General features: G+C 33.9%; 1 protein-coding gene across 1 annotated transcript; it reads right to left on the bottom strand.

Moving 5' to 3' along the window:
• Nucleotides 1-126: 126 nt before the first annotated feature.
• Nucleotides 127-11,125, bottom strand: LOC133173904 (3-oxoacyl-[acyl-carrier-protein] reductase FabG-like). Its single transcript, XM_061308971.1, has 8 exons — nucleotides 11,027-11,125; nucleotides 3,741-3,833; nucleotides 2,608-2,746; nucleotides 2,486-2,526; nucleotides 2,259-2,328; nucleotides 2,134-2,170; nucleotides 1,976-2,042; nucleotides 127-596 (listed from the first exon to the last, which is right to left on the bottom strand). Exons 1-8 carry the CDS (start codon nucleotides 11,123-11,125, stop codon nucleotides 438-440), a joined length of 705 nt encoding a protein of 234 aa, XP_061164955.1. The 3' UTR covers nucleotides 127-437.
• Between the last annotated feature and the right edge of the window lie 1,054 nt (nucleotides 11,126-12,179).

Raw genomic sequence — 12,179 nt, 5'->3', positions numbered from 1 at the left:
TGTATTCACTTTGGGATGGATCTCGTTATAAAAATAGCACCATTATTAATCCCAGAAACCAACATCCAAAGCATTATTATTGATTATGCATCCCCAGATGCATAATTTTACATAAAAAAGTCACAATGCAGATTTTCTTTAGTTATTTCTCTACCGTTTGTATGTCTGGATTCTTTAAAATGTGCATTTTAAAACTAAAATTTATTGTTTGCATGTCGCTCCACCAGCTAAGGGCTGCATCGTTGGAATGGTTTAATAATATTTGTAAAAGATAAATGCACTGAAGAACTCCATTCAGAGTAGAATCAAGGCTGTGAAAGATAAGCGAGGGAGGCATAGATTTTGATTTTCACTTTAGGGGGGCAATTGACATAAAATCTGAAGGTCCGAAAATCTCTCAGGCCATATTATTCTATAAACCAAAAATGTAATTTACATCACAGGGGCATTAAGACGTGACGCCCTCCATCCACATAAATTAGTTCTCCTGTGATCGATGATGATTGGTCCGAGGCTAGAAACAGGATCACCTTGGCAACCTCTTCCGGTTCAACGGCTCCCGTCAGAGGCTGCAGTTCCTTCTGCTTTTCTATTAACTGCAACATACAATAGAATTGTTTATTATCGACGATGATAACATATTTATGCAATATATGACACTCAGTAAACTAAACAAAGATTTAAACAGTCTGTCTGATATAGACCGGAACTGACCCATAAAATAATTTTCGAAAAGAAGCCTTCTGTGTATTAAAAAAAAGTTTTATATTTTGAAATACTAAATGTGATGTGCTGTAGATGTGCAAAAAGATTTTGAAATTTTCATTTTCACCCTGGGGCTTATAAGGATTTGATAAGCGACGTTTTTTCTACAAATTCTTCTTCCTTAAACTTCTCTTTTTTTTACGCTCCGTGATTGGAAGGTCGTGGGTTCAAACCCCGGCTGCGGCAGACCTAAGCCGGAAGCAACTCTACCTTTGCCACATCCGGAACACCTCGGGCCTTTCTGTGAAAGGCCCGAGGTGTTCCGGATGCCTTTGCCAAGCACTCGGCACTTTCAAGTGAAAGTTGCTGATCTTTCTGATGAGACCTTATTTAAAAACCGAGGCACCGTGCTCACGACAGGGGTTGCCATGATAAAGAACCCTCACTGCTCAATGGCCCTAAGTGCCGAGTAAAGATCTAAATTTGAAACCCTTCACCGGTATATGGTGACGTCTCTATATGGGTGAAATTCTCGAACGAGACGTAAAACAACATACAATCAATCTTTTTTTGAAGCAATTTTGGCAAATCATCTTTTGGAATGTGATTGGCGACGTCCTGTAGATGTGCTATAAAAGTTTGGAATTACCATTTTCACCTTGGGACCAATGGGGAATCTAAAAATCCCCCCCCCCCCAAAGAAAAAATGGTTCCCAGAACTCCTCTTACATTTTATGCTATAGCCAAATCAGCTTTTGATCTGTGATTTGTAGTTTTCTGTAGATGTGCAATAAGATTTCAGAATTTTTGCTTTCAAAGGGGAGGAAAATTGGGGTACAAACCACAACAATGTTTTTTTTTCCCCCTACAAAAACTGTATGTTCCTCTGAACTCATGATTTCCTCCTACATTTTATGAAGTAGCCAAATCTACTTTTAGAATATGATTGATTGTGTCTTGTTGATATGTTATAAGGTTTCGTAATTCGGATGTTCGTCCAGTAGCTAAATTCAGGGCAAAAATATGCAAAATTTTCTATCCAAAACTCGTTTTAAACAGAATTTATGCTTCATTAAGGTCGATAGGCCCCATGTTCATCTGCGCATTTTATGCTGAAATTGATACAAGTATTGTTGCTTCTTGACTAGTTACCCAGGTACGAAGGAAAAAAAATTATGAGACAAACTTACTCTCTCTTATGACATCATCTAGTTTTTTTTATTTTTATTTATTTAATGAATTAATTTTTGTTTTGATACTATATGCATACTTGGTTGTAGATTTGCTCCGTCATTCCTGCTCTCTTCTGAAATTCCAGACTCTTGATAACCCCAGGGCTGAAAAGATAAATGAAAATTAGCTTGAACTAGATTCTACAAAACTTATTTAACTCGAATTTGAAATAATTCTCTCCTCTTTATTACTTACTTAACTGAATTAACCCGAACATTTTCTTTGGCCAAATCTATTAAATAAAGGAGAATTCTACATAATGAAATAAAATAAAAACCTATAGGAAGCATTAAGAGAAATATTTATACAAAATAACTGACCAATAGCGAGAGTCCTGGTAAACTGGTCCATTGCTGCTTTACTCATACCGTACACCATCGCAATCGGAAACTGTGGAAGCAAAGTAGTGTTTTTATAAATTGCTAGGATTGAAATTGTACATACAGCAGAATGTGCAACCAGCATATGCATAACAGTCTAAAATATGCTACTTTCCTTTTTATATTCATACAAAAACACTTTTAAACGTAAAATTGGTTTAACTTACAGTACGTTGTCCTGCAAGGCTTGACACATTTACCACACATCCTATAAAAATAGCAAACTTCGTATTGCAACCTTTATTTTATATATTGTGACTTGCAATTGCATTTCAGCTTCGAGTTTTACCTTTAGTTTTCTGCAAGTGAGTAGTACACATCTGGGTGAGAAAAAAAGGGGCGCGGATGTTGAGGTTAAAGGTAGTATCGAACACATCCCTTGTTGTTTCAAGATAATTGACGTATCGAGCACTCCCTGCATTGTTCACCTGAATTTTTAAAATAATATGACGATTTTTTTTCTGTTCCCCAACAGGAAAAGGTAACTAATTTAGAATAAAAAGTTTTTCGAATCAAAACTCGAGACAGGAATCCATAATTCAAAATATAACAAATGAATCAAAATAAATCTTAACCAAGGTTCGTGTATGCCATAACAGTTTGCCAAGTTGAAATAATGATATTTAATTTCTTTAACCAACATAAGATATTTGACTGATTTGTGATTATTTCCATCCCTGAACAAAAATCTATGGTTCTTTATTATATTTGATGCTTTTTTATAGTTGGTAACTTAAGAACCCTCTCTGCACCAGTGCAAAATATTTTTTGGACAATGAGAAAAATATATTGTATAGAGGTGTTAATATTGAGCTTTTCTATTTAATTTTCATTATATGGTACGTGGCATTGTCCCCCAGGAAAAAATGTTCAAACAAACACAGTATCAGTGAATAGAAACCACTGTTGTTTACCCCCATAGAGAAAATACATGTAAAAAACATGTTCAATTGATTTATCTTGGCCTTTTAAAATGTTAAGAATACTTGAATTGATTACAAATTGAGTAATATACTGTAAATTTCAATTTATTACAATTTAAATCTAAGGGCAGATCACTCTAATTGCAGAAAAATACCATAGAATCAGAACTCTTTAGTGTGCAGTGTAGAGAGGGTTCTTAAATGAAAAATATCTGCTAAATTAAATATCATTTCATTATTTGTTATCGTTTTTAATTCATATTTTAACAAATTCTTTCTTTTTTCTTTTTCCTTCTTGTACCAACTTTATATGAAATTAATAGAAAATCTTTTAATTATGGATATATACTTTTTAATAACAGATCTGTGCATTTATTAACTAAAAACAGATTTGGGTAAATATGTTCATTTAACCTTAGCTTATAAATTAAATACTGGAGAGTTTGAGTACAAAATACATGTAATACCCACCCCCACCCCCGCCCCCGAAACAGCTTACCAGTACGTCGATTTGTCCGTATTTCTCTAGAGTCGATCCAACCAAACCTTTCAAATTTTCTTCATTCGTGACATCACATCCTTTGACTAATACCTATGCCCATTATCAAGAGGAAAAAAAATGAAAAGGGATGAACTCATTATTTTCAAACTTTTTAAATATTTTATTGATGATGTGCCACTATTTCTTACCCCAAAGGACAGTCTTTTTAAAGATCTTTTTATGCAATTTCAATTAGATTTTTAAAAACATTTTTCACTCAAAGGTGAATGTCTATCAGGAATTACCACCACTTTCTACATTCTACAGACTGATTCTCTGTACCTTTGGTTCAAGAACGCAGCCAAAGCAGCCTACTAAAATCTATACTTAGAAATTAATAAATTTTGCAAATAAACTCCGAAACGGGTGCACCAGAGTTCTTACTTACTCCTCTAACAATACACTAGATACAAGATGATATATTTAAAAGAAATACACCTAATTAATTCCGTACTTTTAGTGAAAGCCATCATTGCAGAAACAATATATGTTTATCAATGAAGGGCAAGTTGGACTTCTATAGCCTCTGAAAAGTTGTTTTCCCTGTTCATTTTGTCCAAATGTTAAGATTTGAAACCGAAAGTACATTGCAAATGACGGATTTTATAGGGGTCTTGTCTTTATACATGTCATGCTTTCAATGACAGCCTTTCAGAGACCATTCACGTCCAACTTGCCCTTCACTGATAAACATATATTATTTCTGCAATGATGGTTTTCACTAAAAGTACAGAATTAAGGAGGTGCATTTTTTTTTTTAAAAAATATGCAATTTTTTTTACTTTTTTCCCTCAAAAAAATTTTTTTTTAATATTTTTGTTTTCAAGTGATACTTTCTATCTGTTAATCAATGATATATTTATAAACTGTAAAAGTTTTAACATTATACCTCACATAGTTTTGGAGCTATTGTAAAAATAAATTTTTGGATATCTTGGCCTTTGGCAAAACCTTAAACTAGTTTTCCATTCCATTTGCTCGAACCTTTACAGGGAGGCTCATTTACGTCACATCGAAAACGGGGATATTATAAATATTACATGCAATGACTAAAAACAAATAAGTTGCTTAAGTTTTTTTAACATCAGAAAATTTATAACCATAGAATAAGTGAAAAAACTTACCTGTTATAATTACGACTTTGTTAAAAAGGGAAGCCATTATCCTAAATGCATAAAAATTCAACAGCTTAAATTCCTTACTATGGCACGCCGATTGCGTCAAAATTATTTTCTGCAGAACGATCATGATTTTATACACGAGCTTGATGAAAAATATACACGAGTAAAATAAAAATGCACTTATCGGTAAAAATTGCACATAGTTTGAAAAATTTTATACACAAACAGAACGAAAAATACACGAATTCCGAAATTTTTTACACGATTAAGGGCATAAAAATCAAAAACTGCACGAGCAGAGGAAACTAAAAATTACACAAACAATTTTACTGCGCATACAGCTGCGCATATCATTATTATGCACATAGAATATTCATCGTGTTCTTGGTTTTCTGTACTCTTTATCTCTTCATGAATGTTGGACGTAATCGAGAGAAAATGGCGTTGACGATGATATGCATGTTTGTTTGCTTCTTTATTTCTTTGCTAGTCGCCCGCGTGGCGCAGTGGTTAGAGCGTCTGCTCTAGAGTCGCGGCGTAAGGAGTTGATCCTTACGTCGCGGGTTCGAATCCCACTGTGGGACGTGGAGACCGGTCCTTCGGATGAGACCGTATAAACCGAGGTCCCGTGTCGCAGTAGGTGCTGGCACGAAAAAGATCCCTCACTGCTCAATGGCCGTAAGTGCCGAGTATAGGACAAAATTTGCAGCTCTCCACCGGCAAGTGGTGGCGTCTCCATATGAGTGAAAAATTCTCGAGAGGGACGTTAAACAACATACAAACAAACAAACAATATTTCTTTGCTAAAACTCGGTCTGATTTCTAGCTGATGCCAATCGAACGAATGAAGTGTTTTCTTGTGAACTGTAAGAAAAAATTAAAAGTTGCTCGGAGATATCATATTTTCTTATATTGACCGAGATCCTAGCCAAAATATGGAGGTATTATATGATGCCGGACATAAATTGTGGCAAGAAAGGAATCGCATGTTTGTGTTAATGCGGGGGGAAAAAGTACCATTGCATATGATGCACTCGACTCCGAACTAAAAGTAATACATGTAGCAAACTCTAAATTCCTAACGATAAACATATCTTGCTTTAAAAAAAAAAGATATAGAATTGTTTTTTTTTTAAATATATACTCTAAGGCCTTTTAAAAATCTCTAACTCATAGATACAACTTTAACGGAAAGTACTTGTATAAAATAAAATTAACACATGTATAATAAAACGATTAATAAAGTGGATTCTTCATGAAAATGATGGCAGAATTATTTCTGATTATAATTTATTTTGGTACTTCTCATTTGTTCTAATTATGAATTAATTTGGGAAGATTTTTTTTTTTCATTTAGGAGTAGAAAATTATTCAGTTTTTTTTTTTATTTTCAAAAAGATTAAAAAGTGGAGATTACCTGAACATAAAAAATATTTTATTTCTAATTATACATGTATTTTTACTAGGGATGGCAACGAATATTCGAACATTCGAATATTCATTCGATGAGTTGATATTCGAATATGAATTTAAGATTCGAATATTCGGTGTTTTTCAGATTTCATAAAAAGAAGTACTATGGTTAATAAATTTTGATTAGAATGGAATTATCCCTGTTTAATTTACTAGCGATAAATTTCGATCACCTGATTTCTTTTACTGCTTTCTTATCTTATAGATATACTGAATTACATTTATTTTGTTTTGAGTAAGGTGTTAATTAAAGAATTGTAAATTAATGCTTTATGTATAATACAAAACGTACTTTCATAGTTTTTATTAGTTAGATACGATCGGATCTAGAACGGAGGACAACAAAATGAAAACCTTCTTAGAATGTCTAAAAGACGTGAAGAGTATACTTATCAAAATAAATTTAATTGACCATTGAATGAATGTCCGATAGAATTAGTCTGTAATTAACATTATAAAGGGCTCAATTTCAGAATAAATGTGTAAATTACTTGATTATCTCGGGTTGTACATAATCCTGAATTATATTATAGTGTAGGCTGATATCCTCATATTGTATAAGTAAAAATTTTTTACTTATACAATATGAGGATATCAGCCTACACTATTATGAATTCCTTCCGTGATATCGCATATTTTCAGTCATAAACTACTCAATAAAAAACAAGACATTCCTGAGGGTATAAGAGTTACCCTCATTCGTAATGGCGATTACTTGATAAATGCTTTCACTTTTAATAAAAAGGATCAGATAATTAAAGGGAAATATATATATACTCTATGTGCTGTAGTACATGTGGTTTTGTGTTTTGATACTTAAAAATAACAAAACTCTACTCAAATGATCCTGGCACTGGTAAAACATATCATCAGTGGCGGATCTGGTTCGTGGATTGATTGGAGTCGCAAAATCTGAATCTATGTATTTATTAAAGTTTCAAATCGTTGGACCATAATGACACATCAGAAATTTTAAAAATATAGTGAATTACTAAATACATTTACGTACAGTGTTACAAATAAGAAAATGGAAATGGATATTAGAATAAATAGAAAGAACATAGAATGTGTTTTATCACTCTTGAATAATGCAAATAAATTATATATGTTCTTTATGGAGCTCGAGGTTTGACAAATATTTTCCAAGATAACAATTTATCTTTACATTTCGAATTTGTATGCATAAAATTTTAATTTTTTTCCGAACACTCAGTTTTTGTAATAACACTTTTTTACCCAAATCTATAGTCGTTATAAAAAAAGAACATGACTGTATAATTATAAAATGAAAATAATCTTCAATAACATTAAAGGAACATATTTTATACAAGATTCTTTTTTTAAAAGATTATTCATGTGCATATCTAACGTTTTTGAAAATTCAGATTATGAGTTAAAAAGCCTAATCTATGCAATTTGTATTTTGTACGTATACATGTACAAGTAATTAAAAGTTTGCTTTATAACAATATTGTACATGTGTATCAATGGCATCAACCAGGTCTTGTTTTACTTCGAGCATGACTACGAATAAATATAAGAAAACATGTGATGAATATAAACCTCAAGAAATCTTTGTTTTATTACCGTGTGAAAATTTATTATTGTCAAAATCTGCATTGAAAATAAATATGCATGTGAAGCCAAGTCCCAGCTAATTAAGTTCATCTTGTATGTCTTCCTGAATTTGGTCTTACAATATCGTTACAGTTCAGTTGAATTTCACTACTTCCGTACACTATTATATGTACCCTTAAATTCTTAGAAAATATTTCAGGCACGTAGCATCAGTAGGGGCTTGCCCCCCCCCCCTTTTTTCCAAACATAACCTACTTCTTTTGTAAATGTCCACTGAAAATCTGGTCCCCCCTTTGCTGTAGGACAGTTTAAATCAAAGTAATTTGGTATTATAATGTGTTTCGAAAAGAAAGTGGAAGGCCCCCCTCCTCCCCCCCCCCCCCCACACACACACACACGAAATAGGATTTTTGAGTTTGGCAGGTAGGTTGTCAAAAAAAAAAATTCTGGCTGCCCCCACCACTTTCAAAAATGATACTACGTGCCTGTATTTTATAATTTTAAATTTTCTTAACTCTTTTATATGCATTTTGACTATTCAAAATAGACTACCGCAGGTACATTAAAAACAACATAAATTAAGCTTTAATTCACATAAGTAAAACGACTGTATAATTTTTCTACATTTTATGAAATCACCACACGTTGCTCAAAAGTTAAGACCATGTACTACATGTACTTTATTACATACATATATCAAAAAGTGAGATATGCATTTCAATATTAAAATTTAAGTTGCACAATTATTTGCTCGAGTTTCTTTACTGTTGACTCCCAAAAAGTTTTCGGTCAAATTCCACAACCCAGATGATCGCAACATTGCTTCAAAATCTTTGTATGAATTGCTAGTAATATAATTTTTAATCAAAAGGTATTATTGGTGTGTCAAATATCTATAAATCGATTAGCGTACAGTTGTCTTTCGTTCCAGAACCAGCAGGGAGGGATCTCTGTATGAAAAGGTCACGCATGTACATCCTTGATTATTACCAAAAGTATACTCAGTGGGTGGTGGAGGAGAGAAGAGTTTGATTTGTTGTTAACTCTCCTGTATTATATCACATGTTGTTTTTATTTATTTTTATTTAGGCCTATATGTCATTGTTTTAAACTTTCAAAAGAAATTGCTATACAGAGGAATGACATACTTTAAAAAATCCAACAATTAAACACACAACTGGTAATATGCAACCCCCCTTTTTACGTTATTTATACATGTTTTCTGTGTAGAATGTTTTTTATTCAGGGGTGTTCATATACTACAAGTTTAAGATTATGTGCCAGTCAATTTATCTACATAATATACGTTGTACATGTTCTTGAGAGTCTAGCGGAATTTCAAAAGAATCTTTTTTAAAAAGATTACTTACACTTTACTTCTCCTTATGTATTTATAATATGTTTCAAGCATCCAAGCCACATTGAGCTGCTCTCTAATGAATATTAATAACATGTGCGCAATGAGGATGCGTAGCATATTATGTCGATGTTGTATTCTCACTCGTGCAGTTCTTGTTTTTACGTTTGTGTAATTTCCTCAATATATCGTGTAAATATTTTGTTGATTTTGCAGTTTTTCTATAGTTTGTGTAAATTTCAATAACTTCGTGTATATTTTCCTCACTTTGTGTAGGTTTTTACTTACTCGTGTAATTTTTGTTTAAGGTCGTGCAGAAAATAATTTTGAAGCAATCGGCGTGCCCAATCTGATTAAAATCAGATCTTTGTTACGCTCCGAAATTCTGATGGTCTTGTACAGCGACCATCAGAATTTCGGAGCGTAACAAAGATCTGATTTTAATCAGATTGTCGGCGTGCCATACCTTACCGTCTGCGTAACTAGGCAACTCGATTTAATGAGAAAAGATTTAGGTTAATTTTGTTTATCAATTACATATATCTACTGCAGGCATCACTAACATTCATAAATATGACAGCAACTGCTGTTTGCTGAGTCAATTAACGCACTGGGATGTAATTTGTAAAGTCAATTATGAGGCATAATTTTGTTCCTCAGTCGTAGTATGGGAAAAGTTTTTTTTAACCGTTTTTTTTCTCTAGCATCAAATACTTTTTGGCCGCCAGTGTTTGCAGTCACTACTCAACTGTTGTGATGAAATCTTTGTAGTGGGTTGTTAGGCAGATGCGTGAAACGATGTTCATTTTGGTCAAATAGCCACACTTCCAAGTTTTTGAATGAAGTGATCTGTGATTAAATATTTCTGGTAGTCTACTTGGATAATTGAAGTCGATCTTTTGAGATTTTTCGAGCAAATATACATACAGAGAAAAATTCTGATAGAAAAGCTAACTTGAGAGTCCAGCTCAGGTAATGTCTTGAAAAAATGACATTGCTTATATTACCAGTAATAAGTTAGCTTTTTCCTCTTGAAAAAATAATATGATCTGCAGCGTTTAAATGAGAATTGATCTTTATTACATCATATCAAGAAGAGGTAGACAATTTCTACAAAAAGTAGTCAATTTTTATGTGTTTAAATAGTAGAAATGTTATTCAGTCTCTTTGCTGAACAATGGCTTGCTATATCATTTAGCCTTTACGTATATTCTGTTCGGGTAGAATTAACTCTATACACCAGTTTTTGCAAATAAAGTGCATTGGCAGCTCCTGTTTTCTTAATTCATTGCCATTAAAATTTTTAAGGTCTAAATAATGCAGTGTCATATATTTTATTATCCATGCAACAAATGTTCTATAAAAAAAACTTCCAGAAACCAATATTATCATTCAACAAATTATTGCATCTCTTGCGTGTCGATCGAAGTTGCTAAACCACGATGGTGTCGAACTTGTCTTCACAAAAAAGGATTACGAGATTTTGATTTTTTTGGATTGCTCACATTTATTCCCTAGTCATTTTTGATGCCAAGGTCACTGATGATGTAAGGCTTCCGATGATACTCGTCCACCATGTCATATTTAGTGTAAGTCTCCGAGACCGATGATATTCGTCAACCATGTCATATTTAGTGTAAGCCTCCCAGACCAATGATATTCGTCCACCGTGACATTTTAGTATATGCTTCTCCAGACCCATGATATTCGTCCACCATGTCATGTTTAGTATAGGCCATTCCAGACCGATGATACTCGTCCACCATGTCATGTTTAGTATAAGCCATTCCAGACCGATGATACTGGTTCTTCATGTCATGTTTAGTATAGGCCACTCCAGACCGATGATATTCGGCCACCTTGTCATGTTAAGTATAGGCCATTCCGGATCGATGATACCCGTCCACCATGTCATGTTAAGTATAGCCCTCTCCAGACCGATGATACTTGTCCATCATGTCATGTTTTGTATCGTCCACCATGTAATGTTAAGTATAAGCCTCTCCAGACCGATGATTCTCGTCCACCATGTCATGTTTAGTATCGTCCAACATGTTATGATAAGTATCGCCCACCATGTCATGTTAGTCATCGACCACTATTTCATATTTAGTATTGTCCACCATGTCATATTTAGTATCGTCCACCATTTCATGTTAAGCATCATCCACCATTTCATGATTAGTATAAGCCTCTCCAGACCGATGATACTCGTCCACCATGTCATGTTTAGTATAGACCGGTCCAGATCGATGGTATTCGGCCACCTTGTCATGTACAGTATAAGCCTCTCCAGACCGATGATACTTGTCCACCATGTCATGTTTAATGTAAGCCTCCCAGACCGATGATATTCGTCCACCATGTCATGTTTATTATAGGCCACTCCAGACCGTTGATATTCGTCCACCATGTCATGTTTAATATAGGCCATCCAGACAGACGATATTCGGCCACTTTTTCATGTTTAGTATAGGCCACTCCAGACCGATGATACCCGTCCACCTTGTCATGTTTAGTATAGGCCATTCCAGACCGATGTTACCCGTCCACCATGTCTTGTTTAGTGTAACCCTCTCCAGACCGATGATGCTTGTCCATTATGTCATGTTTAGTATCATCCACCATGTAATGTTAAGACAAAGCCTCTCCAGACCGATGATTCTCGTCCACCATGTCATGTTTAGTATCGTCCATCATGTCATGATAAGTATCGCCCACCATGTTATGTTAAGTATCGTTCACCATTTCATGCTTAGTACTGTCCACCATGTCATGTTGAGTATAAGCCACTCTAGACCAATGACACTCGTCCACCATATCATGTTTAGTGAAAGCCACCCAGATCGATGATATTCGTCTACTATG

This window comes from Saccostrea echinata, unplaced genomic scaffold, assembly GCF_033153115.1.
Source record: "Saccostrea echinata isolate AGI-Se365-2 ecotype Australia unplaced genomic scaffold, CSIRO_AGI_Sech_v1 ptg000056l, whole genome shotgun sequence".
Taxonomy (NCBI): Eukaryota; Metazoa; Mollusca; class Bivalvia; order Ostreida; family Ostreidae; genus Saccostrea; species Saccostrea echinata.
Note: the sequence above shows the minus strand (reverse complement) of the source record. Positions and strands in the feature narration are given on the sequence as shown.

What these genes read in the sequence shown, in the direction of transcription:
- LOC133173904 (XM_061308971.1), bottom strand. Translation starts at nt 11,125, where the DNA reads ATGAAGAACCAGTATCATCGGTCTGGAATGGCTTATACTAAACATGAC. An exon ending in GCCTTGCAGGACAACGTACT is followed by an intron (nt 2,329 to 2,485) that starts GTAAGTTAAACC and finishes TTGCTTCCACAG; the next exon opens with TTTCCGATTGCGATGGTGTA. An exon ending in CGGAGCAAATCTACAACCAA is followed by an intron (nt 597 to 1,975) that starts GTATGCATATAG and finishes TGTATGTTGCAG; the next exon opens with TTAATAGAAAAGCAGAAGGA.